The sequence below is a fragment of the Maniola hyperantus genome, chromosome 13, assembly GCF_902806685.2.
Source record: "Maniola hyperantus chromosome 13, iAphHyp1.2, whole genome shotgun sequence".
NCBI classification, from domain to species: domain Eukaryota; kingdom Metazoa; phylum Arthropoda; class Insecta; order Lepidoptera; family Nymphalidae; genus Maniola; species Maniola hyperantus.
In genome coordinates, this window is record NC_048548.1 from 6,512,307 (window position 1) to 6,537,224 (window position 24,918).

At 37.0% G+C, this 24,918-nt stretch overlaps 4 protein-coding genes across 5 annotated transcripts; all 4 read right to left on the reverse strand.

The window, feature by feature from the left end:
- Positions 1-1,704: 1,704 nt before the first annotated feature.
- On the reverse strand, positions 1,705-2,887 carry Lamtor2 (Late endosomal/lysosomal adaptor, MAPK and MTOR activator 2). Its single transcript, XM_034974601.2, has 2 exons — positions 2,747-2,887; positions 1,705-2,651 (listed from the first exon to the last, which is right to left on the reverse strand). Exons 1-2 carry the CDS (start codon positions 2,812-2,814, stop codon positions 2,342-2,344), a joined length of 378 nt encoding a protein of 125 aa, XP_034830492.1. The 5' UTR covers positions 2,815-2,887; the 3' UTR covers positions 1,705-2,341.
- Positions 2,888-4,599: 1,712 nt separating this feature from the next.
- On the reverse strand, positions 4,600-7,029 carry Mys45A (SDA1 domain containing protein Mys45A). Its single transcript, XM_034974600.2, has one exon. The coding sequence runs from the start codon at positions 6,890-6,892 to the stop codon at positions 4,688-4,690; it is 2,205 nt and encodes a 734-aa protein (XP_034830491.1). The 5' UTR covers positions 6,893-7,029; the 3' UTR covers positions 4,600-4,687.
- Positions 7,030-7,589: 560 nt separating this feature from the next.
- On the reverse strand, positions 7,590-23,893 carry rempA (intraflagellar transport protein rempA). Of its 2 annotated transcripts, XM_034974598.2 has the most exons (11): positions 23,639-23,893; positions 22,269-23,489; positions 20,627-22,186; positions 19,521-19,695; positions 18,584-18,762; positions 17,823-18,008; positions 17,209-17,451; positions 16,669-16,741; positions 15,395-15,487; positions 14,877-14,993; positions 7,590-8,016 (listed from the first exon to the last, which is right to left on the reverse strand). In XM_034974598.2, exons 1-11 carry the CDS (start codon positions 23,783-23,785, stop codon positions 7,922-7,924), a joined length of 4,089 nt encoding a protein of 1,362 aa, XP_034830489.1. In that variant the 5' UTR covers positions 23,786-23,893; the 3' UTR covers positions 7,590-7,921. The 2 variants fall into 2 exon arrangements, with proteins under 2 accessions (XP_034830489.1, XP_069358770.1); XM_069502669.1 differs by lacking the exons at positions 7,590-8,016; positions 14,877-14,993; positions 15,395-15,487; positions 16,669-16,741; positions 17,209-17,451 and having other exon boundaries at positions 17,873-18,008; positions 18,549-18,762.
- LOC138403179 (uncharacterized) lies at positions 11,462-13,469 on the reverse strand. The gene has a single exon (XM_069502701.1). The coding sequence runs from the start codon at positions 13,130-13,132 to the stop codon at positions 12,005-12,007; it is 1,128 nt and encodes a 375-aa protein (XP_069358802.1). The 5' UTR covers positions 13,133-13,469; the 3' UTR covers positions 11,462-12,004.
- Positions 23,894-24,918: the final 1,025 nt, after the last annotated feature.

Below are 24,918 nucleotides of genomic sequence, written 5' to 3' on the forward strand. Positions count from 1 at the left end.
AAAAGCTGACTGACTGATCTATCAACGCAATGTCACACTACTGGACGGATGGCATGCAGAAAGCTGTGACGTAGACGTCCGCTAACAAAGGATTTTTGAAAATTCAAATAAGGGGGTAAAAGGGGTTTAAAATTAGTGTCAGATAAAGTCGCGAGAATTAGTGCCATATACTGCACTTCCGCGCACTGCTGGACCGAACTCGGTCAGTAATAATAATACCTACCTACTAATTATTATAACTTAAAATCATCTAAAATATTGTGCAAATATCCTTAGGTACATAACTTCCTACATACCTTGGTATAGAAAGTATCCCTACTTTACCACAAAGGTACACCTATCTAATCTATCCAGCAGCTGTTATAAGTAATATTTAGCTGACAAGAATTTAACAATCTATACCAAGAGATCCAGTTGTTACACCATCTGAACAACGCAACGCAGTGCTGAAAAAAGTTAATCTTATCTAATGCTATCCTCGCCATCGCCGGCTAAAATATTAGAAGCAGGCTGTATCTATCTGAAGGTGCATAATTATTATGTTACTGTAAAGGCTCGAACGACGGTAAATCGTAGGATTTTCCAGTAAACTAACATTCACCAAGTCTTGGGGATGTTATGCCAGCACGTGGCGGGCGCGGGCTGTGCCACGTACGGACGAGGCACGAATTCAAAACAACGAACATTTTATATGAGTAGTTCATGCTTCATTTATAATGCTCGTTATGTTTTGAATTGGTGCTTCGTTCGGGGTACGGCTCGTGCCCGCCACGTGTGTTGGCATAAATCATCCCTTAATGGTAAAAGTTTGATCTGTTCTGTGATAATAAATTAGGTATTTGTTAATTTCGGACTGTTGCCAATTACCAGGCATTCACTCATTAGGGAGGATTCACACGTACCACAAGCACATGTGAGCGGGCACTAATTTGTATTCAAATAATTAATAGTGTAATAACTGACCACGTTTTGTCGTGATATCGACCACATCGCACCACCAGCGACACCACGCACTAGTGGGCAGGAGCGCAGGGCTACTGCAACTTCAAGCGACAACGCGACCACATCGACATTTTTAGTTGCCACAACGCAAGTTGCAGCAACAAAATTCACATGTAACTACTGCTTGACCATTTTTGTTGCTCCGATGAATCCGGTGAATTCTTCCTAAAATTCAGGGTTTACTTCAGAGAACAAATAGTTAAATAGGCGAGTTAAGATATCATAGTATCCTACTGCAAAAACACTTTTGTTTAAATGGAGCCAAAGGAAGGAGGACACAAGCGAAGTAAGCCAGTGAAATAACAAGCGAAACAAAGGGAGCTTTCTTTTGCAATAAGGTTGGCAGCAAGCTTTATTTTAAACTATTCCAAACAAGTCTATAGCATTAGTAGTTAGTGCTAGAGGCGTAAAAGCACTGCTTAGCCTTCTTGAAGCAGGCTCTATGCTGTTTTTATTACGTCCTGCCTGAAAAATGGATCTGTCTACCCTGGCTTCGAATCAAACCTTGTTTGCACCACTGGTAGTCACTGAACGGTTGTTTCCTGCAGGTGCCATGAGTTTCTTTACCGTTTCGTTATGAAATGCCCCACAAATATTTATCTCAACATTCACCAAATTCAGCCTGCATTTATGGGCAAAAGGATTCCAAAAGATTTTGTGTTACTTGTATTGTCAAATGTAAACATTAAATAAAAGCCTTCATTACATAACATATTTTAATACATTAATAATTATAGTTTAATGAGGAACTTTCCGGGTTGTTTTCCTTAACAGCCTCATAGATGGTGTAGTTCATGTCAGGAAAGTTGTAAATTTTTCTTAAATTGGACTTCTGGGGTAATAAAAGCTGAGTGATTATAAATTAGCGAAACACTGGAAAATATCAACTGTTGTTGTTAAAATCTTACCAGGTTTTGATACTAGATTAATTTATGTATTTATTACAGTAGCCGGCAAGAAATATTGTACATCAACCTTTAAAACAAGATTTCGGCTTCGTAGAGTGTTGTCTCAGTCACTTATACCTATGTGATGTTTTGTCGGTCTCAACAACAGAGACAACGCTCTACGAAATCACTATCACTTTTTAAAGGCTGATGTTCAATATTTCCAGCCAGGTACTGTACGCTGGTATTTAGGTTTTTAAAAATCCTAAGGGATTTCTTTAATTTTTCGAAATAAATAGTAACATCTTTTTCCTACTTCCTTGAAGATCATGAACAACCATGAGGCTTAAAAGTATTATGTCCAGGAAAGTTCCTTATAATAATATTAATATACTCACTGAAATTAATGATAATATTATAATGCTTTTACAAAGAGTAAAGTAAGAGTTTACTTATGAGCTAGCAACTTGCTTCAATGGACCTTCCAAGTATTGGGCGATGGCACTTATTTTTTCTTTAAGTATTCCAAAACCTACAGTTTCTTTTGCATATAAACATAAAAGCAAATTAGCTACTTGGGTAATTGCTATTTTACCATTTAAACAGTCTACTAATATTAAGTGCAATTTATCTTCCTTGAAAACATTTCTGCCATGCTTCTCATATGCAGACCAAACATTACTTGCAATAGCTGCAGTAACTCTTGCATCTTTATCGTTGTATCCAGAATATGCTAATAGCGCTCCTTGATGATTAAGTAATCTGTAAGTAAAATAAATTAGGAAGGTATTTCATAATAAAATCACTTAAAACCGCTAAAAACTAAAACTTGATGTAATAAGTTCATAAATTATTACAATGTATTTTCAACACCACCAGTATTTGCTTGGCTTAAGACTTGCGTTAAAGCTTTTGGTTTTAACATTTTGATTCTAAAACTAAAAAGTAATTTAGATTTTTGTCACTTCTTCAAATCAATAAATAAAAATTACCAAATAAAAGGTTTTGACAGGTTTTGGTATTCACAGGTAAGTATTGTAAAGCCGCGTTTTCACGGTACGAGCGCGTTCGGACTGAGTCGCACTCGGATGCACTCGGATGACTACACACTGATCATGTAAACACGCAATCCGAGTGCACTCGGACGTCGAAGTGGACTCGGACGGTGTTCTATTATTACGAGCATACTCTTATAAAATAAATAAAAACAATATGGCGTCAAATGAAAAACAAGCGTATATCATGAAAAAAAGTGGAGTGAACGTGATACGTTGAAGTTTGTAGAATTGTATGAAGAAGAAGAAGTTTTATGGAATATTAAATTAAAAAATTATAAAAATAAAGATGCTAGGTACGCAGCAATACAGCGCATCATAAGAAATTTGAATTTAGATGGTCTTACTTTGCAAGACATTAACTCAAAAATTAATAACATACGAAGTACGTACAGTCAAGAAAAGCTAAAGTTCAAAAAAACATTAGGTAGGTACTGGATCTTCGCAAGCAGAAAATAATGAAAAATAACGATACTCGGACGCTATTGAACTCGTAACGTGTCAATTATAATCCGAGTGCACTCCTATACGGTATTGCTCGTACGAGCCGAGCGCACTCGGTCCGAACGCGCTCGTACCGTGAAAACGCGGCTTTAGTGATTTTATATCATATATTCTCTTTGGTATCAAAGAGCACCGACCAGAAAAAAAGTCAAAGAGTACATAAACACAGACAAGATCTGAGACCATGGACCTAGAACTTATACGTTTAACGTATAAATCGGTACCATAGACGGAGTAAAAATTCTAGACAAAGGAACGTTTGCTTTCTCATTCACACTAAAAAGAGAGCACAGATAAAGCTACTAATGTGATAAACAGAGACCCAGCTAACCTATTTTTGTCCCTTATCGTGTAACCGATTTTTTTCAAGGAATACAACTTACTTTATTTGCAAAACAAACTTTGAGAATTCGTGGCGTAATTGTATTTCTCATTAGTTATTTACTTGTTTTCACATAAAAACGTTTAATACAAATATTGTTGATCGGTTAATACAAATATTGACTACTAAACAATGGTAATAACTAATAAATTGTCGTGTTATTTATCGTTATGTCGTGCTATCGCTATCTCATACGCGGTTATACAGTACTTCAATCTACCTTTATTACTCTTTCTACGTCTTTTAGGGATCCGTACCCGAGGGTTGCCAACGGTACCCACTAAGCCCTCCACTGTGCGTCCGTCTGTCAGCGGGCTGTATCTTGGGAACCGTAATAGGGAAAGAGTTGAAATTTTCACAGAATGGTCCTCGACAGGTCGATATAGTAATCAGAGTATGAGGCGGGAGCGGTACAAAGCACATTCGCACGTCACCGGGTTCTTCCCCGATTGCCATCTCGACCTGTCACGTACTATCCTTATATTTCTATTGCTGCTATAACGGCAAATAATAAGAATTCCAATATGGCAACCATGAAAATTTAATAGTTACCTATTTCTTGTACAATGGTATGGAACCCTTTATGTACGAGTCGGACTTGCACTTGACCGAGGACGGACGCGCAGCGAATGCTTTGTAATCAGGTCCCGTTGGTACCCCTTCAGGCACAAAACTCTGAAAAACCTAAATCCATGTGGATGATGTCACTGGTCACCATCCAGTATTCAAATAATTTTTGAAAACAAATAGCAATTATAGTGTTGCATGGTTTTAAATAAATAATGCTCCTTTTAATAATTAGTTTAATGTAATAAAAGTCATATAGTATAACTACACAAAATAACAATACATACTGTTCAACGCATTTTCTTTTGTTTCACAAGATAATTTCTGAATGCAATCTGTTTGTCTTTAAAAGACCTCTTAATTTTGCCTCTTGCTTTGTGCTTCACCATTTGATAAGACTTGGTCTTCCTTTTTTCTCTATTAGTTTTTGAACAGTTTGCATTCTTTCTACGATCTTTGTAACCATATTTGTCTCTTTCTTCTCTTCCTTTGAGTACTGTTTCAAGCCTAGCATTTTTGTCATGCTTTCTTTTCTTATGAATATTTTCAATTGCAGATAGCTGCACCAACTCTGTAGATTCATCTTCTTCCTCTACTACACTTCTATTGCGCTTGACACCTGTCACAGACTTTTTTATCTGGGCTGCTTCAATGCGTTTGAAGTCTTCATCTGTGAATATTTTGTCCATGGCTATCTCCCGAGCTACTTTAATTTTTTCTTCTGCATTTTGAGATTGCTTGGGTTTAAGTGATTTTCTAAGTTTGTCACTGACTGTGGTGTTAGAGTCATATTTTTCGGAACCATCAGCTTCATCACAGTCTTGTTCCTTTTTTGCCTCTTCATTATCTTCATCACTAGCTTCCACATCTAGTTGTTCCTCTCCACAAGCATCATTATCTTCTTCACCATCTTCATTTTCACTATCAGTTGAAATATTAATTTCAGAATCAGATGACCCTACATCAACCCATTCATCATCAGAATCATCTGTCTTACTTTTACTTTTCTTATTAATTTTTTTAGAGCTTTTATCCTTAATATCTTCTTTTTCTAACAGCGCTTCAGAGCCTGGTACATAATCTTTTGTGTCCACCTCACCATATTTCTTTGTTCTAAGTTCTATTGTTGCTTCTGATGGCCGTCCACGATCTCTTTTGTGTAAAAGACTAGGCATTGATTGTCTATACAACTGAATAAGAGATCTTGCAGCCATCATTACAGATTTTTCCTTATATGATTTGTATTGAACTAAGTCTCTTAACAAGTCTTCATCAATAGCCAATGGACAGCGTGCACAGATTTCTCTGATTGCATTTAAACCTACTGCCATAACATCAGTAGAATTTCTTTCTGTAATAAAATTATTAGCAATAGCTTTCATTACTGCGTCAATTATTTCAGGCGGGACTAACTCATGCGCAGATTGAGCTGCAAATTGTAATATGCGAGTTACTTCCCTTTGATGTGGCATTAGTAAACGGGCTATAAATGGATAGTAGTTGAACAAAAACAGATTGTGTAGGCCAATTAATCTTGACACCACATCTAAGGTCATCAATTTAACTTCAAATCTTTCATTAGAAGATTCCATTTGTTTAAATAACTTTTCAGCAAACCCTTGTGGGTTGTTGATTAGATGTAGTGCAGAGAAGTTAAATATGGGTGCTTTCTGCTTCTTCTTTTTCATTTTCTTGGCAATTTTCTTGACTTTTTCAACCATTTTGTCCCTTTTTCTAGTTTTTTTATTAAACTTATTTGCTATCATTGTATCTTTAGGATCAACTTCATCTTCACTATCAGAATCGGCCTTTTCTTCTTCTTCTCTGCTCAAGAAAAATTTCAAAGAAGCAACCATCACTTTGGTCACTTTGGAGAAACATCCTACATCAGCAATAATATTAACAGTTTTATGATCGTTCCATATGTTCTTGTGATAAAGTTCAATCAAAATATCAATTGCCAGTTTTGCAGTTTTTGTGTCCGAGTCACGTAACATGGAATAAATAAAGTTCTGAAGGGTGGAGTTTAGTTTCATATCCTTGTGTTTCATATTCATACATTTAATGTCACTTATGATGTGTGTCTTGAGATACTCCCTGAGATGCTTGTCTTGACATTTTATCAAAGAGAAAAATAACTCAAGCAAATCAAAAGATGTGATAAAGTTTTTATTTCTTAGCAATATTAAACACTTGCACAGAGCCAGTCTCATTTCGCTTTGCATTGTAGTATTATGCCTTTTTAGAATATCCACTATCTTTTGAGGAAAATGTTTCATATCGTTCTGGTAGCATTGTGTAACTTGTGCCAAAAACATCGCTTGCTCGTCCAACTTTTTGTTATACTCAGTGGGGTTTAAATTAAATATTTCCAGCGTTGTTTCAAAATGCGCTAGTTGTTGGCGAAATTCATCTTTATAGGAATCACGATCCCTTTTTATTAAATTCTGGAGCTGGGTTAGATTGTTGGGTAATTGATTATTATGTCGCACCATTTCTACTGTTGGTAATAACTATAACGTGAACAAAATAAAATCATTACAATACACGTGTTAGCTAAATTCCTACGAATATTGCGATTTGCGTCTTTGCGTTAAAATATAACCACAAAATATAATAATGACATTTTGACTTTGACAGTTGAAACAGTGACGTGTGACAGGCCACGATGGTTTTTTAACTGACTTGACAGATCTGAGTTCTAATTTTTTTGAGCCTTGACAAGGGTACAGCCGTCACGGATAACATTGTAATCGTGTTAAACAAATGTGATTTGCGAGTCGACGTCTTAATGGAATTCTAGGAAAATAATTATAAAAATTAAAATACTACTTTCTGATGAGAGATGGAACTAATAGCATAAAAACCGGCCAAGTGCGAGTCGGACTTGCGCACCTAGCGTTCTTCAGACTTATTTTATTACCTACCCATAAACCTAGGTATTTATTAATTACTAGCTGATCCCTGATTTAGGCTTTTAAAGATCCTGTGGGAACTTTTGATTTTCCAGGACAAAAAGTAACCTATCCGTAGTAGCCCGTCCCCGTGATGCAAGATATCTCAGTACCGAATTTCGTAAAAACATTTAAACGCATGATTCTTTAAAAATCCCATGGTATCACCACGATTTAAGAATGCAATTCCTTACAGCATCAAGGCTGAGGAGTTGGATCCTCAAGTTCAAATAGTCTTTACTTGGTAGATAGCTACTACCTACCTCCAATATAATTGCACTGCGACATAATCGCGTTGCACGCACGGACTGCCGCGTCAGTTGTAGCTGCCTACTTGACTAATATAATATATGGTTTCAATTTACTTCTACACTTCATATTTCAGGGTACCTATGCTATGCCCGCAAAGTCAAAAAGAATTTAAAAGTTAAAACACTAAGTAATTGCCGCCTTTGCCAGACATCCTCACATAATCTTAATCAAAATTTAAAATATATGTAATATGGTGTAGGAAAATTAAAATACAAAACCGTGAAATGATTGGTTGTATATTTTTTAGTGATTTTTCGTTCAAATAACTTCTTCTATACTTTGTTCAGGTGACTCTGATGACGCATGATCTTCTTTAGTTGGTTGCTGCAAAACTTTCAGTTGCATTTCTAACTCTGAAATAATTTATTATCACTATAGGACAGGTGTATATTAGTACAGTACCCGGCAGGAGATATTGTACATCGACCTTTAGAAAGAGATAGCGGTTTTGTAGAGCGTTGTCTCTGTCGCTGAGGTAATAAAAAAAATAGGTAATAAAATTGTAAAAAATCACTGTTATCTCCCAAAGCCACCATTATTTAAACAGACATCCAAACAAACGTTCCTCCCAGTGTTGGGAACAAGACGCAGGGAATAAAGAAGCAAATGCGCTGCGATTCGGTCCAGTCTACTGTGCGATACGTACGCGTTTTGCACTGCGATGCGGCCCGCCATATTGTGCACTTAGCTTTAATATTAAACGTAAAAGCAAGTCAGAAAAGCAGGTTAAATTTAACTAATTTTATAAGTTATTAAAATGTTCCCTCATATAAAGCTTGCACGTGGATATAGATATAATGTTATTTTATTCTTGAGTGGATTCGGGGAATGAAACTAAGACTTAATTGCGTTTCTATACAACTACAGAAACAACATTTAAAGCCTTTATTTACGGTTTTAACAATTAATCTTTTCTAATTATAAACACAAAATATCCGTTTACTTCAAAACACCGACAAAACTTCAGATTCAATTGACATAACTGTCAGTAGTGACATTTGACAAGCTAAGTCCACAGACTTCAGGATATGTCTTTTATGCACCAAAGACAAAGTAATAAATTAAAGAAAAGCACTGAATAGGTGTCCATGGGTAAAGTGGTTTTCTTTACATCTCCACCCCCGTCAGAGTAACAATTGCATGTGATAACGTATGTAATTGTTCAGTTATTATCAAACACTGGAGACAGTTTTGTAATGTGGTAAAGATTTGATTCAGCTTTCTTGCGTCCGGTATCAACTTCATAGATTGAATTTGAAATTTTCTTCAGAATAGTGTATGGCCCAATCCTCAATTCATCCATTTTCTTCCTATTTAGCCGATTTCCGTTTTCCACATAAACTCTGTCTCCCACATCCAATTTATATTCTTCTCTATGACGGTCGAATATTTTTTTATTATAATTGTGAGATTTTATTGTGTTCTCCAAAGCTAGTTGTCTATCTCTTTTCAGATCTTCTTTTGTACATCTTGATTTTAATTCAAGTGGTAGAATGTTTACATTTTCGCCTTCTAAGAGGTATTTTGGAGCAAATTTTGTAACTGTATGTTCTGTTTCGTTATATTTTTCTACACATTTTTGTGCAATAGTAGTCCATGCTATTTTTTTCTCACTTTCATTTATTTTGCATCTTATCTTATTGACTAAAGTTTGATTTAGCCTTTCATTAAGTCCATTAGAAAATGGTGAATCCACAGCAGTGAAAATCATTGTTATGCTTTCGTTCTTCAGGAATTCTTTAAATTCTTTGGAGTTTATACCAGGATATTGGTCCGTTAATACCATATCTATATTATAGCTTTGTGTCACATTTTTTATTAGCTTAATAAAATCTGTGGAGCTTTGGTTTCTTGATGTGAATATATAGGCATACCTTGTGAAATGATCGACCAGAAGGTGCAAGTATTTTTTTGTTGACCGTGATCCTCCAAAGCCTCCAATTGTATCAATAGAGACAATTTCAAACGGACGTGTTGCTGGACCTAAATGTGACATTAAGCCATATTTTGACTTCCTCCTTGATTTGTTTTTTATACAAATTTCACATTCATCACAAATTTGTTTAATGCTTGCGATGATATTCTTTGCTGTGTAAAATGGTGTTATTTTACTTATCATCTGAGTCCTCCCAATGTGGCAATAAGTGTCATGGACGTCTTTTATTAGAGTTTTGCTAAGTTCTTCTGATAGTATGATTTTTTTCCTTCTTCTATTGTTTTTGTAATAAATTCCATTTTCAAATACAAGTTTTTCTTTTTGTGGATCTAGATTTGAGTGTTGGTCATTTTTTATATCTTCTAGGGTTATTAAATTTACTACTTTTAAAAAATCTTCATTGTTATCGTTGGGTTCTAGAACTGGGTTTCTGCTTAAACAGTCTGCTTCTTGGTTTGATTTTCCTGGATTATATTTAATTTTAAAATTATATTGGGATAAATAATACATCAAATCCCCTAGTTCTTCGTCAGTTCTAGCCTTAATGTTCATATTTTCTAACGGTTTATGATCAGAGTATACTGTAAATTCTTTTCCCATAAGCCAGTGCTGCCAATATTTCACAGCTTCTTTTATTGCTAGGCATTCTAGATATATTGCTTTCTTAGTTTTTTGAGTTTCAGTAAATTTTTTTGAAAAGTAAGCAACTGGCTTAATATCGCCGTTTTTATCTTCTTGTTTTAACACCGCTCCCACACCTTTGATACTAGCATCCGTGTAAATCTTTATCGGTTTTTCAGGGTTAAAGATATTAAGAATTGGTTCTGAACATAGTAATGCTTTTATTTTATCAAATGATTCTTGACATTCTGCAGACCATATAAATTTCACATCTTTTCGTAGTAAATTGTGTAACGGATCTAGGATAATCGCACTGTGTGGTACGAATTTATGATGAAAATTTACTTTTCCTAGGAATTGTCGTATATTTTTCCTTGTTTTTGGTATTGGAAAGTTCTTCACAGCGGTCAAATAATCTTTCAGAGGTCTGATTGAATTGTTTTCAATTATATGACCTAAATATTTGGCATAATTATTTGCAAAAGAACATTTAGAAAATTTTAGTCTAAAACCTTCTGTTAGTATTGCTTCCATTAGTCTTGATAGATGTAATAAATGATCTTTGAAAGTTTTTGAAAAAATTAAGATATCATCTATAAAATTTACCGCAAAATTAGAGAGTTCATATTTTCTAATAATGTTTCCCAATATTCTTTGGAAAATAGCTGGTGCCGTCTTTAGGCCAAATGGGAGACAAGTCCATTGAAAATGGCCCTCCTGTGTTACAAATGCAGTCTTGTATCTATCTTGAATTTTCAAAGGAATTGACCAAAATGCTGAATTTATGTCCAAAGTAGAAAAATTGTTACAGTTTACAGTTTTTGACATTAAATCCTCTATCAAAGGAAAAGGTTGAGATTGAGGGACTACAATTTTGTTCAGTTCTCTGAAATCTATACACAATCTTGTTCTTTTTTCATCTTCTCTTTTATATGCCAGAGTAACTGGAGCAGCAAACGGGCTATACGAATCCTCAATCAATTTTTTTTTTAATAGTTTTGCTATTTGATTTTCTATTTCTTTTCTATCTTCAGGTGTGCATCTGTATGGACGTTTGCAGCAATACTTATCTACCATTAAGTCAATATGAGCTTCATAATCTCTTACAGTACCTATATCATATTTATCTTTAGCAAAAACCGATTTGTATTTTTCTATTAGCTTATCAATTTCTGATTGTTGGTATAAATCTAGATGGTTTACTAAGATTTCAAATCCATCAGAGTTTATATTATGTTCATTGAAATTTATTTCACATTTATTTGTGTGTCTAGTTTCTTGCTTTAATACATCTGAGTGTAAAAACAAACCTTCTTCATTTTTGTCACCTAGTACATCAGGAATTTTGACATTTGTTATCTTTGATGTATCAGTTTTTGAGTAGTTATCGTTTTTCGTATCCTTTTCATTTGAAGTTACGTTCTTTTCTTTTGGATTGTTACATTGTATAATCTCTAATTTTTCATTTTGTGTTAAGTTGAAATTTTTTATGCAATCCAAACCAATTAGAAAATCATAGTTAAAATTTTCATTATCGACTACAAAAACATCCATATTTCTTTCAATATTGTAGATTTTTATTTTTAGTGTTACCATCCCTTTTGTTTTCTTCTCACCATTAATAGTCTTCAAGTTTACTTTTTGTATACTATCTGTATTTTCGTTTGGATATATCTTTAATAATCTTGCATTTATTAATGATACATTTGAACCCGAGTCATAAATTCCGGAAACATTTAAAGTATCATTTAATAGTAACTTGACTTTTATTAATGGTGGCACCTCTAGTTTTTTGGATTTTCCTCGTTCAGTTCAATTTCCAATTCTGAGTTATTTACTGTTTTTACAACTGCATTTTTGTTTTTCCCTTTAAACCAGCAATTTTCCTCAGGATGATAACGTTTCCCTTTTTTTTCGCGGACACAGATTTGACATGGTTTTTTTTCTTCATTTTTTTTGGATTTTGTATCAGGATATATAGAACTTTTTTTATCATATTTATTTTTTCCAACTAAATGTTCCAATCTTCCTAATTCATTGTAGAGATCTTCGGTTCCTTGTAAAGTTTCTCTGTCAATTTTATCAGCTACATAATTAGGCAAACCGAATGCTATAAGGTCTATGAGTGTCCCAGTATCAATTGATTTTCTTACTTCCAGTAACAATTTTTCTTTTTTTAAGGCATACTCAAGTAACAAGCCTGTCTGATATTTGAAAGCTAGAGCATATCGACTGGGTGACCATCCTTTGTTTTTAAACGTTTCACAAAAATTTTCCTCCCATTTGCTCCATTCTGATTCCACCGTAAGTTTTATTATCATGCAACTGTACCAGTCTACAGTAGAGTATTCCAAAAATTTTTTTAAAATTTCAATTTTCTTTCTATCTTCGTTGATCTGGAAACGTTCACATTCTTTATTAAAATCTTTAATCCATTGGTCAGCATTTGAGTTTCTGCCGGTGAATTTCTCAATTGTAAAGTCCTTTGCAATTTTCCCCAAACTCTGAGTTTCTGATTTGATTGGTTTTTCTTCCAGCAATTTCTCTAATAGTTTTTCCAACGTTCCACTTGAGCCACTAGGTATAGATTCAGGACTATTTGTTTTTTCTATAATCTCTTCTAAGTAAAAATCATTAAACTGTAAGTTTTGTTCTTCATCCAAATATACTTTTGATATATCATCTGTCAAGGTTATCCATATTTTCCTTGTTTGATGTCTTTTAAGCAATGATTTTCTTACCTTGGCATAGTTGGAAGTGTTTGTAATTACTTGGTGCAAATTTGCAGGTTGAAGCTCAGCAGGTATTCCAAATATCTGTCCTGTAGGTGTAGCTATCGAGGTTATACAGATGGTATTTGATTTTCCATCCGCTGCTGGTTTCACAACAAAATCAAACCGCAACCGTTCCATGTTTAGTGAAATATATGCAGAAAATGTTGTTTTATAATGTTATTTTATTCTTGAGTGGATTCGGGGAATGAAACCAAGACTTAATTGCGTTTCTATACAACTACAGAAACAACATTTAAAGCCTTTATTTACGGTTTTAACAATTAATCTTTTCTAATTATAAACACAAAATATCCGTTTACTTCAAAACACCGACAAAACTTCAGATTCAATTGACATAACTGTCAGTAGTGACATTTGACAAGCTAAGTCCACAGACTTCAGGATATGTCTTTTATGCACCAAAGACAAAGTAATAAATTAAAGAAAAGCACTGAATAGGTGTCCATGGGTAAAGTGGTTTTCTTTACATAGATCACAACGCGTAGGGGCTAATTGAGAGATTTAATCTTTATTATAACTATAATAATTAATAATCAGTAAAATAATATGTGTAAACAAAAACGACACAATCGATAGAATTAAATATTGACTTGATTAGGGCACAATAGGCTACTTGACTCATATCTAATTTCGTCCAATAAATGATTATTTATTATAGTATTTTGCTTAAGACAACGAAATATATCAATAACAAATATTAAAAACGCAGGATGGATAAATAAATCCAATTTAAAAAAATACAGTTTTTATTTTTAAATGAAACTCAGAAAACGCTGTCAGCCATGATGTGACGTCATTAAATATGTAAACAAACAAATGTCATCCCTATTGACTAACGTAGTATCCATCTATATAAAATTTCAAGTCCTCCTGACTAACTTATATATCAACGCACAGCCTAAACATCTAAACAGCTGGTTTTAGATAGGTACATGAAATTTGGTGGGTGTGTTCTTTGTAGGTAAAGAGAAGGTATCCACTAGGAAAGGATTTTTTGAAATTGCACCCCTGAGTGGGTTAAATGGGGGTTTGAAATTTATGAAGTCCACGCGGGCGAAGTCACGAGCATAAGCTAGTTTTTATATATTTCTAAAAACTCATAGTAAACGTAAAAAAATATCGTTTTCTCTTTATAAATTGAATAAGTTATTAAGTAAGACTTACAACAAAGTGATCTTTGCAAAAATAAATTTGGGTTGCAGTCGTTAGTGATATAGGATCCCTTTAAGCAAGTCTTCGCGTGTTACGTATATTTATTTCACTGGGCACTCTAATCCACAACCTTCCTGTGGTCTTTATCGATGCGTTTTTACATTCTCGGATGATACAATAACGATAATTGCTATATTTTTCATGTTAACTAGTATAGAAGTCATGTTTATTAAACTTTGGTAGGTTATGCTGTTGTTTACAAATGCATGACGTCAGAGCACAGATAATCTATCGGCCAAACATGGCCGACAGTGTTTTCACCTGTCTAAGAAAAATATATTTTTAAATTAAAGTTTTACGGTTTTTAGGGCGCAAAAAAATATAGTGTTAATTTTTTTGATCTAATAGGACAAATATTAACCATTTAAGACCTACTTAAAAAAAGTGTCAACTAGCCTATTGCTATTGTAACCACTTAATCAAAATATCGACCTAAACACAAAAGTATTTAATAGTCGTTGAGTCTCGAGTTGGAACAAGACTGAAGTAAAAACCGTAAAACACTCGTATTTATACAAATCGAATCAAGATGTCTACCCCACCACAGATTCCGTGACATCGGATGAGTCAAATATTGTCTTATTCATTAAACTACCTTCAATAAGCTAACACACGTAATCGACGATTTCTTGTAACATAAAAGTCATACTTTCCCTTTCCGGGTGCTCTGCTGAATATTGTATAAGCAGTTTAAGCACTTTTTCTTCTGTTATCAACCCAGGCCTCCCACTCACTGCATGGATAAGTTGTTGACCGCTTGTAATTCCTGGAATAGTAATGGTAGAGCATAAAATAAAAATATGTAATAACTAACTAATAAGCTGCTAATAAGTAATTCCCTAAATTTTTCATACCAATATTTTTTCAAAAGAACTCATTCACACACGCACGCACGCTTTACAGAGAATGTGAAGGACAATTATTTTAACTATTACTTTACTAGATGAAGCCTGTGGATTCTTCCGCGTGGATTTTTGTTTTTAAAAATCCCCAGGGAACTGATTTTCTGAGATGAACGGAAACACGGTCGCAACATGCTTTCGGTACGTCCGATTCAGTACTGGTTCGATAAAAAAACCCGATCGGTTGAAAACGTTAATAACCGCCTTCACATCTATACATGAAAGTAAACTTTGACTTAAATAAAATAATAAGTTATATTAGAACCTGTATTAATTTCTCCAGTTTGCAACACTTTCTTAACATCAAGGAACCGTTTGACGAACGTGCTCTGCTCCTGAAGGGCGATCGTCTGTGCACCTGTAAAATAACACATTAAACACGTACATAAAGTGAACGACAAAGCATACAAAACGCGTTTCTAACAATAATAAAATTCTCATTCGAATAGGAGTCCTAAACTCGCGTCACATCAACCAATTTAATCGTATCAGTCCGACAAACGACGGAAAGTGAGAACGGGCTGTAATTGCCGGTTCTTACTTGTCGTCTGTCGGGCTGGATGGATTTTAATCGGATGTTCCAGAGTCAGAACATTTTATATGAAGCTATTCACACTTGTCAGAAACTGATTTTGTGTCAAAATGTTCTGCCACTTGATCTTGAACATCCGATTAAAATCCAGGCCCGACAGCCGATAAGTGGAAACGGGCTATAACAGGCTCATAATTGGTTCATACTATGTCAAGCGACACTGGCTGTTGCCGTTATTGTTAAAAGTGACAGTTACGGAGTTACAATCACAAGTAAGAAATATTGTAAATCAACCTTTAGAATGAGATTTCAGCTTTGTAGAGCGTTGTCTCTGTCACTCATAACTATGTGACGTTTTGTCGGTCTTAAAGACAGAGACAACGCTCTACAAAACCGGTAAGTATCTCTTTCTAAAGGTCGATGTACAATATTTCCTGCCAGGTACTGTACTAGAAATCAAGATACCAGCTTGAATGAAAAATTACGGATTTGCGAAGTGAAGGGGAAAAGGCACCTTTTAATTTAAATATTAGTAGCTTTAGACACATTAAACAAAATAAGAAGTTTCAGATAAATGAAGAATGATATAGTCCGTACAAAATGACTTCTCACGCGCCATTTTAAGTCTATGGGTCAGCTATCATATCAAAAGTACGGTTCACCTTTAATATAGGGACTAAATCGTACTTTTGACATGACATCTGACACATAAAGTTAAAATGGCGCGTGAAATGACATTTTTTACGCATTATAGCACAGAATATATAATAGTACTAACGATTTTTTTTATTTTTTTATTTAGACAAAACGAAAAGGGAACAATTTACACCACACTTTTAGACCAAAGCACTAGATAAAAAGCCGAGACTGGTGTTGACAGTTTGCAGCCCAAATAGACCGTAGTCTGTGCTAGGGCAGACAAAGTATCTATATTATAGATTATAGCAAGTATCTAGTAAGTGCTACTTAGTAGGTTAAAGGTAAGAGGTAGGTATTAATTTTTTTACTCATTTCAGCGTCTGATGACTTTGCAATGCATCGTGTTGCTTCCTTCAGAGCTTCCAGAGCTTTTTCATAGTTCTGAAAAAAAATACAAACGGTACCTTCATATTTCAATTCAATTTGTTCATGTCGAAAATTAAGTATTTGACAATTTCAGAATTTTTAGATAATTGAATTGTTATAAAAATAAGTAGGTACAATAAAATGAAAATAAAAATTTGGTAACTCTTAAAACTCCTCATTTTTCTGTGAATTTATTAAGTCCGCGATAGGTTGAGCTGGCAATCGGGGTATGAGGCGGGGCATTTTGTCTCAGACTACCACGTCGAACTGTCGCGTACTATACTTATTTTAAAAGCGGAGACAAATTCATACGTGTGTGTGTGTGTCACGTATGGGCGTATCGGCGCAGACTACATGAATACTGACGAGGTGTTTACGCACCTTTAGGCTAAACGACACCTACGAGAATGTTTCAAAACATGGTGGCCCGTTATCAATCTAAGTAAGTGTGGTAAGTGGGCCTGAAAAAGAAGATAAATCACCTCATAATCGTCGATTTCCATTTTGGCGCGTTCGGCATGGAACGCGGCTAGCTTCCCGTAGGCCTTCGCCCTGGTGTAGAAGTGCAGCACGTGTCGCGCCAGGTCGGGGCGGTCGCGCCACGCCGCGCGGCGCCGCAGGTAGTCGGCCGCCATGAGCTGCGTGGCGCGCTCGCGGCTGGCGGCCGCAAACGTCGCGATGCGGTCCGCGTCACCCGAGCGCATCAGCCAGCGCAGTGCACCCGCCTGCGAACAACTTTGCTGATATAGTTTAGGGCTCCGAACTTAAAAAATAAATATAACTACAGTACGCGGCATAAAGTAATGTGCATCGGCCTTTAGAATGACATTTCGGCTTTGTAGAGCGTTGTCTCTGTCACTCATACCTATATGACGTTTTGTCGGTCTCTACGACAGGGACAGCGCTCTAGAAATCTGCTATCTCCTTCTAAAGGTCGATGTACATTACTTTCGGCCGCGTACTGTACTACAACTACTTTGTCTTTAATTTTCAGTCAATTCGACCGTGCGTGATCTTGTTTTATTTATTGAAAAGAAATGCGCGTTCAACTTACTAAAATAATAATAAATGTTCCGAGCAAGTGGGAGAAAAGTACCTTGTCCCCAATGTGCGCCAGTCGCTTGGCCGCCTGGTGGTACAGGCCGCGCGCGCCCAGCACGTCGGCCAGGCGCCGCAGCAGCGCGTCCCTGCCCGCGGCGCCCGCCGGCGCGGCCAGTCTCTCGCTCAGCTCCTCCGACAGCGGCGCCGACGACTGCTCCACTATATCCAACGCTTCTTCATACTAAATGACAAACGTCTTGATTAGATACTAGTGTGAGTTGATTTGTGAAGACCTAGGCCCAATCGACAGCTCTAGGAAATATAATAGACGGCACATCACTTGCGCCAATAAGTCACCGGTCCGGATTCCCAAGTTTTCCCACGGCGCTCCGTAATAACGTCGGGCGAGGTCGCTACATTTTAGGTTGTAAGTTAGCTTCAGATGTGGCTGTTGTATACCTTTATATGGAAGATTTGAAACTTTTTGGCTTAACTAACAAACTGTGATAGCCTAGTGGTTAAGGCGTCCGCCTCCTATTCGGAATACGGAGGTTCGATCCCGGGCAGCACCTCTAACTTTTCGGAGCTATGTGCATTTTAAGTAATTAAATATCACTTGCTTCCTAACGATGAAGGAAAACCTCGTGAGGAAAGTTCTTCATAATGTTCTCAAAGGTATGTGAAGTCTGCCAATCCGGCCCCTGGCGGTCCCCGGCGATCGAGCGCGCAACGTACTTTTGGACTATAGGTATACGTTGAAGTCTGTAATATGTATACTTACAAATACTAATGTATCAAATTAAAAGACCCGTTTACATTGCCCGCTGTAGCCAGTAAAGCGGCCGCGTGGGAGTGATGGTCTGCTTGTCGCAAGTGTTCTGCAAGAGTGCGAGCCAGTTCAGGGTCGACTTTGTCTCCAAGCGATTCAACAGCAGTCACCATTGCATTTGTATCACCACAGCTAAGCGCTAACCTCAACGCCATGTGAGCCTTTCCTAAAAATATTCATGTTTATATTACTCATTAGAATATAGGGCTCTATTCTGGAGACGCAGCGCGTTGCGCGTCGCGTGGTGCGTCGCATCGCGCTGTAACTCAAACATATTATGGCCAAGTATGAGAGTGTTTATGTAGAAGCGTTTGCTTCTTATATGGCGTAGTACGACGCACGAAGCAAAGCACCACGCGACGCGACGCATCTCTAGAAATGAGCCCTTAGTCTCCGTGCAAATAGGCTGTCTGGGTACCTATGATGCGAATTGCATAAAATATTTATAGAATGCGTGCTAATAAAGAAACGAATGGCAACGAAGTAGCGCTATTAATTCTGTTTCATTCACACACCATATATAGTGAGAGGCGTCCCACCGCCTCATAACCCGATTCCCTACTCGATCTGTGGCGTACTATACAGATTACAAACTAAGTAAGTGAGATTGAATGATTAGCACTGCTTTTTAGGGTTCCGATCCCGAAAGGTGCCAACGGGACCCTATTACTAAGCCTCCGCAGTCCCTCCGTCCGTCCGTCTGTCTATCAGCAGGCTGTATTTCATGAACCGTAATAGATAAGAGTTGAATTTTTCACAGAATGTGTTATTGCCGCTATAACAACAATATCAAAATGGCCGCCATGAAAATCTAAGTGTTATTTCTTGTACGGTGGTACGGAACCCTTCGTGTGCCAGTCAGACTCGCACTTGACCGGTTTTGGACGCGTTTCTTTATTGTCACAAATCACAATATAATATCACCTGCTTTTTGATACAGAGCTATGGCATGTACATTTTGACCAGCATTTTCGAGGATAGAAGCAGCGTAGAGCGCGTGTTTGGAGGAACAACTGCCCGCACGCCAGACAAGGTTCCACGCGCCGGCCTCGGCAGCCACTCGTACAGCAGATGAAATCGCGCCGCACTTTATATACAGCTGTAATAATAATAGTATTCTTACTTAATCTAAATTTTAAAATAAAAATCTGACTGACTAACTGCATATCGACGGACAGCGCTAACTACTGGACGGATCGGGCTGAAATTTAGCATGACGTAAGTCGTTATTATGACACAGACATCCGCTATAAGAAAGGATTTTTAAAAATTCAAACCCTATAAAGGGGTAAAACAGGGGGTTTGAAATTCGTGTAGTCGACGCGGACGAAGTCGCGGGCATAACCTAGTTAAACATAATATTTAAGAGATCGGTGCTAATATTCAAAAGAAGTAATTTCTTCCAGACTGAATTTCGGCCAGATTGGTCAATTTCTACATGATCTCCACAGAGATTAGTCATCTGCTCAGGAGATATAGTACAGTGCGACAAGGCTCTCTTGGCACTTGAATGACATTGACAGGGGGGCGCTGTTGGAGAACAAAGGCTTAGAATATCTTAAGCGTATGTGGAATATTCAAACAACAACAAAGGGGACACTTGACGGTAACATTAGTTCCGATTTTCGCTACGCGCCAAGATAGCCTTGTCGCACTGTACACAAGTGTGTTGGCAAACACAGATGTACTTACTATTCCTATACTCTCATAGTCCGATGGGTCGGCAATCCGACACGACCGGAGATCATGAACAGGACCCACGAATTTACGTTCTCTCTGAGTCAAAACACCGCCTACATCCTAACTCCAGGCTGATACTGACAATTTCTTGACAGAAAATCCAATATTATTTTGACCTTACTCGAAAATCGAACCTAGGACCTCGTCGTCTGCAGTTGAACATTCTAACTACTAGACCAAGGAGGCAGTCATTAAATAGAAGTAAGAATGTAAAGAATGGCAGAACGAATGAAACTATTTGCAGATCTCAGAAGAGATAAAAGATAATATAATTTTCTTGAGTTTCATACCTTTACAGCACTTTCTGTTTCGTTAGCATTCATTTCCAAGTAACGAGCCATTTGATATAAGGATGAAGAATTTTTCAGACATAATTTTTCTGCTTCATCTATTCTATCCATATGACAGAGCAATCTAGTTTGTTCCCCGAAATCATTCGCCCTTGTGTAAGCTTCTAACGCCCCATCGAGGTCACCAATACTTTCAAGATAGTGCCCCCACCACATTATTAAGTTGCTATCATTCGATGTTATAACATATTGGGCCAGAACAGCGGCCTGGCCTTGAGCTATGAGCATTCGAGGCACGTGAGGCACTAGCGTTCCCGCGCTTTCGAATAACTTCAATGACGCAGCAGTTTCACCATTTGCCCATAGCACTTTTGCAAGTTTATGTTGGGCGCTTTTTACAAGAAGCATGTTTTCACCATCTTTTTCTCCATTTATAATTTCATTCAATCCTCCGTCTTTTGCCGACATCAGACGCGTAATCAGATCCGGTCTCTGAGCTTCTCGAAACAATTTCTCTGCTTCTACAATCATGCCCAAATTAACCGCCAAGACTCCGACTTTAGACGTATCGTCCATATTGTCGTCACTTAAGACTTTGCGCATCATTAGGGCTCCCTTTATATTTCCCATTTTACCCAAACAAATAGCTCCGACATCGGCTCGTTTTAAAGATACACACACTTTAGCCAAGCTATCCCACACTACAGAGTTTTTGCTTCCCGTGATATTGGAACCCATTACAACAGCTTTTTCTAAATGCCCTGTAGTCATGTAGTAAATAAAATTCAGTACTTGTTTTAATTTGGCTTGTTCATAATCATTGGAGTCTTCAAATTCATTCATTAATATTCTTTTAATATTTTGTTGTGTTAAAATTATTACGTAAGGGGAGGCCAAAGTACATAATATAAAATCAGATAAAAAGTAATCCTCTGAAACAGGACACCAATTTTTGTACTCATATAGTTTACTTTCATGGCAAAAAAATATATGAATGTTATCGAATTCTGCTGAACGCATATGGACACTGACAAGTCTGGAGTCATTACTATCCCATAATATTGCAATAGGCACACTGTGATATGGAGCTGAGTTCACATCTGACAGAAGGGTACTATCGATCACGTCATTAGCTACATCCCATAAATATATTCTGGGATCTGGAGCCAATCCTGCATTTGCAATACTCAAACAAATATAAAGACCAGAAGCATTAACTGAGGATCTCATAATTTCACCGAAATCTTCAATCATCTGATAACAGTTTTTGGAGGGGAATGGCATCCTTAAGCCCTTTTTAGTGATTTCTGCCAATTTTATTGTACCATCAATGGTTGCAATAACTATGAATCTATTTGTACATGTTATAGAGATTGGTTCACCTTCCCCTTCAGCACTGGGTAAAATTCCAATTTTATTACCAGCTATGTTAAAACATTCAATATGCGGACTTACAATACCGACTATCAAATCATTATACAATATAAAGACATCTGTTTTCCATGCAAACGTGCGAATCAGGGAGAACTTGATTTCATTATCTTTATTGCGCATCCAAACCTGTAAAAAGAATAACATTGTGTGTTTGAAGTTAATAGGTGGATTATTAAAAATCCAATTAAAAACACTTGATTTTACTTACTTGTACATCTTTACCATCACCTAAAACTACATAATTATCTCTAAAAGCGAATGCCTTTATGGTAATTGATGTATTTATACTTGACGAAACATTCACTTTCCCGGTCATAGCAATTTCCTGAGCAGATTTTTGTACCATCCAAATATTATTGGAATAGCCCCAACATACGTTTTGTTCTCGAAGTATGAATGCATTCGTAATACAATTAACATGTAATAGTGGGTTCATTAAGCCTTCTGAACCCCAGGTTACTTCTTTCACAGTACCTTTGACCGAGGTACTGCTGATTAACTTCCACTTACTCCTATGGTCCCTTCTCCACAGGTGTAAATTCCCTTGTGAAGTACCACAGCATAGAGTATCACTCAGATTGCAATAACTTATACTTGTAAATACATCTCCTGGGACAGTTTCATCATCTTCATTTGGTAAAACGTCATTGTCCCCAGTTTCACTGTCCCAAATCCTAATTAAATTATCACCTGTTATAACAGCTACACAGAAGTTTCCCGCTAGCACTATGGATTGACCATTCCTTGCGGTCATTCGAACATGAGTATCTGTAATTAATGACCCATCACTTGATATTGCAAATCTTGATAGGCTAAGAGCACCACCTGTTTCCCAAGCGACAAGGAGATATACAGTGCTTAGAATATCCATGAATACAATTACGCCTGGGGCATTTAAAACTTCTGAACAGGCTCCGGCATGGTCAATATATAATATAACTCCATTATCCTGAGCTGCATAGCAAGCATGGTTGTCAGGCTGAAGGCCCTCTCTCAGCTTGGCTGTGGTACGAGGTCGCCAAGCAGCTAAGGCATCCAGGGCATTTTCATCCCCTGCAACTGCCGCCCGAGCCAATCCTCTGATAGAGGACTCTGATGTGGGATGAGGAGCACAGAATTTAACATGAGTGATAACATCACCTAATTGATGGTGGAAAGCTGTTAAAGGAGCCCCAGAACTTGCTTGCCATCCTGACAGGGAGCCAGCAGCATCTGAAGCCAGCAGTCTACCACCTCCAGGACTAAAAGTGACAGTTGTTAAGGCAGAATTGTGTGGCGCCTCCAACCTGGCCCATGAGTATTCCAGCCAAATGTATAATTCCCCTCCATCCCAACCCACCACTAACAATTTTCTTATTGGATGCCAGGCTAATGCTGTCACTTGATTTGATAGCAGCACTGGCCAGTCACAACCCTCTAAGGCATGACCCTGTAACAAAGTTTAGAAACATGATATAAGAGCTTTTATATCCTAGTTGAAAGCTAGCAAGCTTTTTGGCAAGCAAGCTTTTGGTGAACAAGCAAAAGACTGATTAGATTAGAATATAACTTCAGTTGGTATTCCACATTTTTACATACCGTTTCTTCAAAAATGGTTACGAATCCACCTTTGTCCTGGTTATAAGATCCAAGAGCTAAAAATGGTAATGCAGGATGCCAGGAGCTTAATGTGGTAACGACATTATTATCAATAAAGTTAAGTCTTGTGTCCGTATAGAGAGTCATTTTGGTAAATAAACTACCTTTTACAATTTCATTATCGTTATAACTTTTGCGGTTGCCTTGGGTTGCCTGTGCCTACCTCTGCTAAATTTTTTCATGTCTTGTTTTCAGTTGGTTTCCATAGAAACCATATTAATCTATGATAGAAACCAACCAGAGCATTGAGTAAAAATACAGATAGACACACAGTAGTAGACATGGTCTGTGTTCACTTCCAACAAAACAAGACGAGGACTTGCGTTTTTGGCGGGAAACGCGAAGCGCGCTTTTTAATTGAAAATTGTTAAAAAAATATAGTTTTTGAGTGTAAATAGTACATTTTGTAAATAGTTTACGTTAAACTGTGGTACAATGCCGTCAGATAGTGACGGCGGTGATTTAGAGCCAGCGGCGGGCAAAAAGAGGAAGAAAATGCAAAAGGAGAAACCCTCTGAAAGTGATGGTGCCAAATACAAACCATTTATAAAACCGGGGTATCGCCGGGCGTACGGCGATACTAGTACCAATTCAGAATTCCCTGTATACGTAGAAAGCACAGAAGATATCAAACTAGGAAACAAAAATCGTGGTATCCAAATATTTTAAACAAGTAAAAGGTGTAAGTGAAAGTAGGCGCATAAACGCTACTAAAATTATGCTTGTCTTCAAACAAGCGACAGCGGCTAATGACTTTTTGAAGTACGAGTGCCTTTCAGTTCATAAACTTCGAGCGTTCATCCCGGCGTCCTCTGTGGAAAGGGTGGGGGTGGTTAGGTTTATTCCAAAAAAAATCTAGCAATCAGGAACTATTCAATAAACTCTCCTCGGAAAGTGAAGTAATAGGTGTAAAGAGATTTTTGAAAAAAGTGGGAGAGGAGCTAATTCCTCTGTCCACTATCAGTGTAATTTTCAGCGGTACTAGTCTACCGCAGTATATTTATTTGGACAACTGGAGATACAAAGTTTTCACTTATGTTCCTCCTTTGATGCAATGTTTTAAATGTATGAAATTTAACCATTATGGGAAAGTTTGTAAAAATCAGCAAATATGCTCACGGTGCGCTGGTGAGCACCATTACAAGGACTGCACGACGGATACACTGAAGTGCAGCAATTGTGGGGGTGCGCATCTTGCAATATCAAAAACGTGTCCTGTT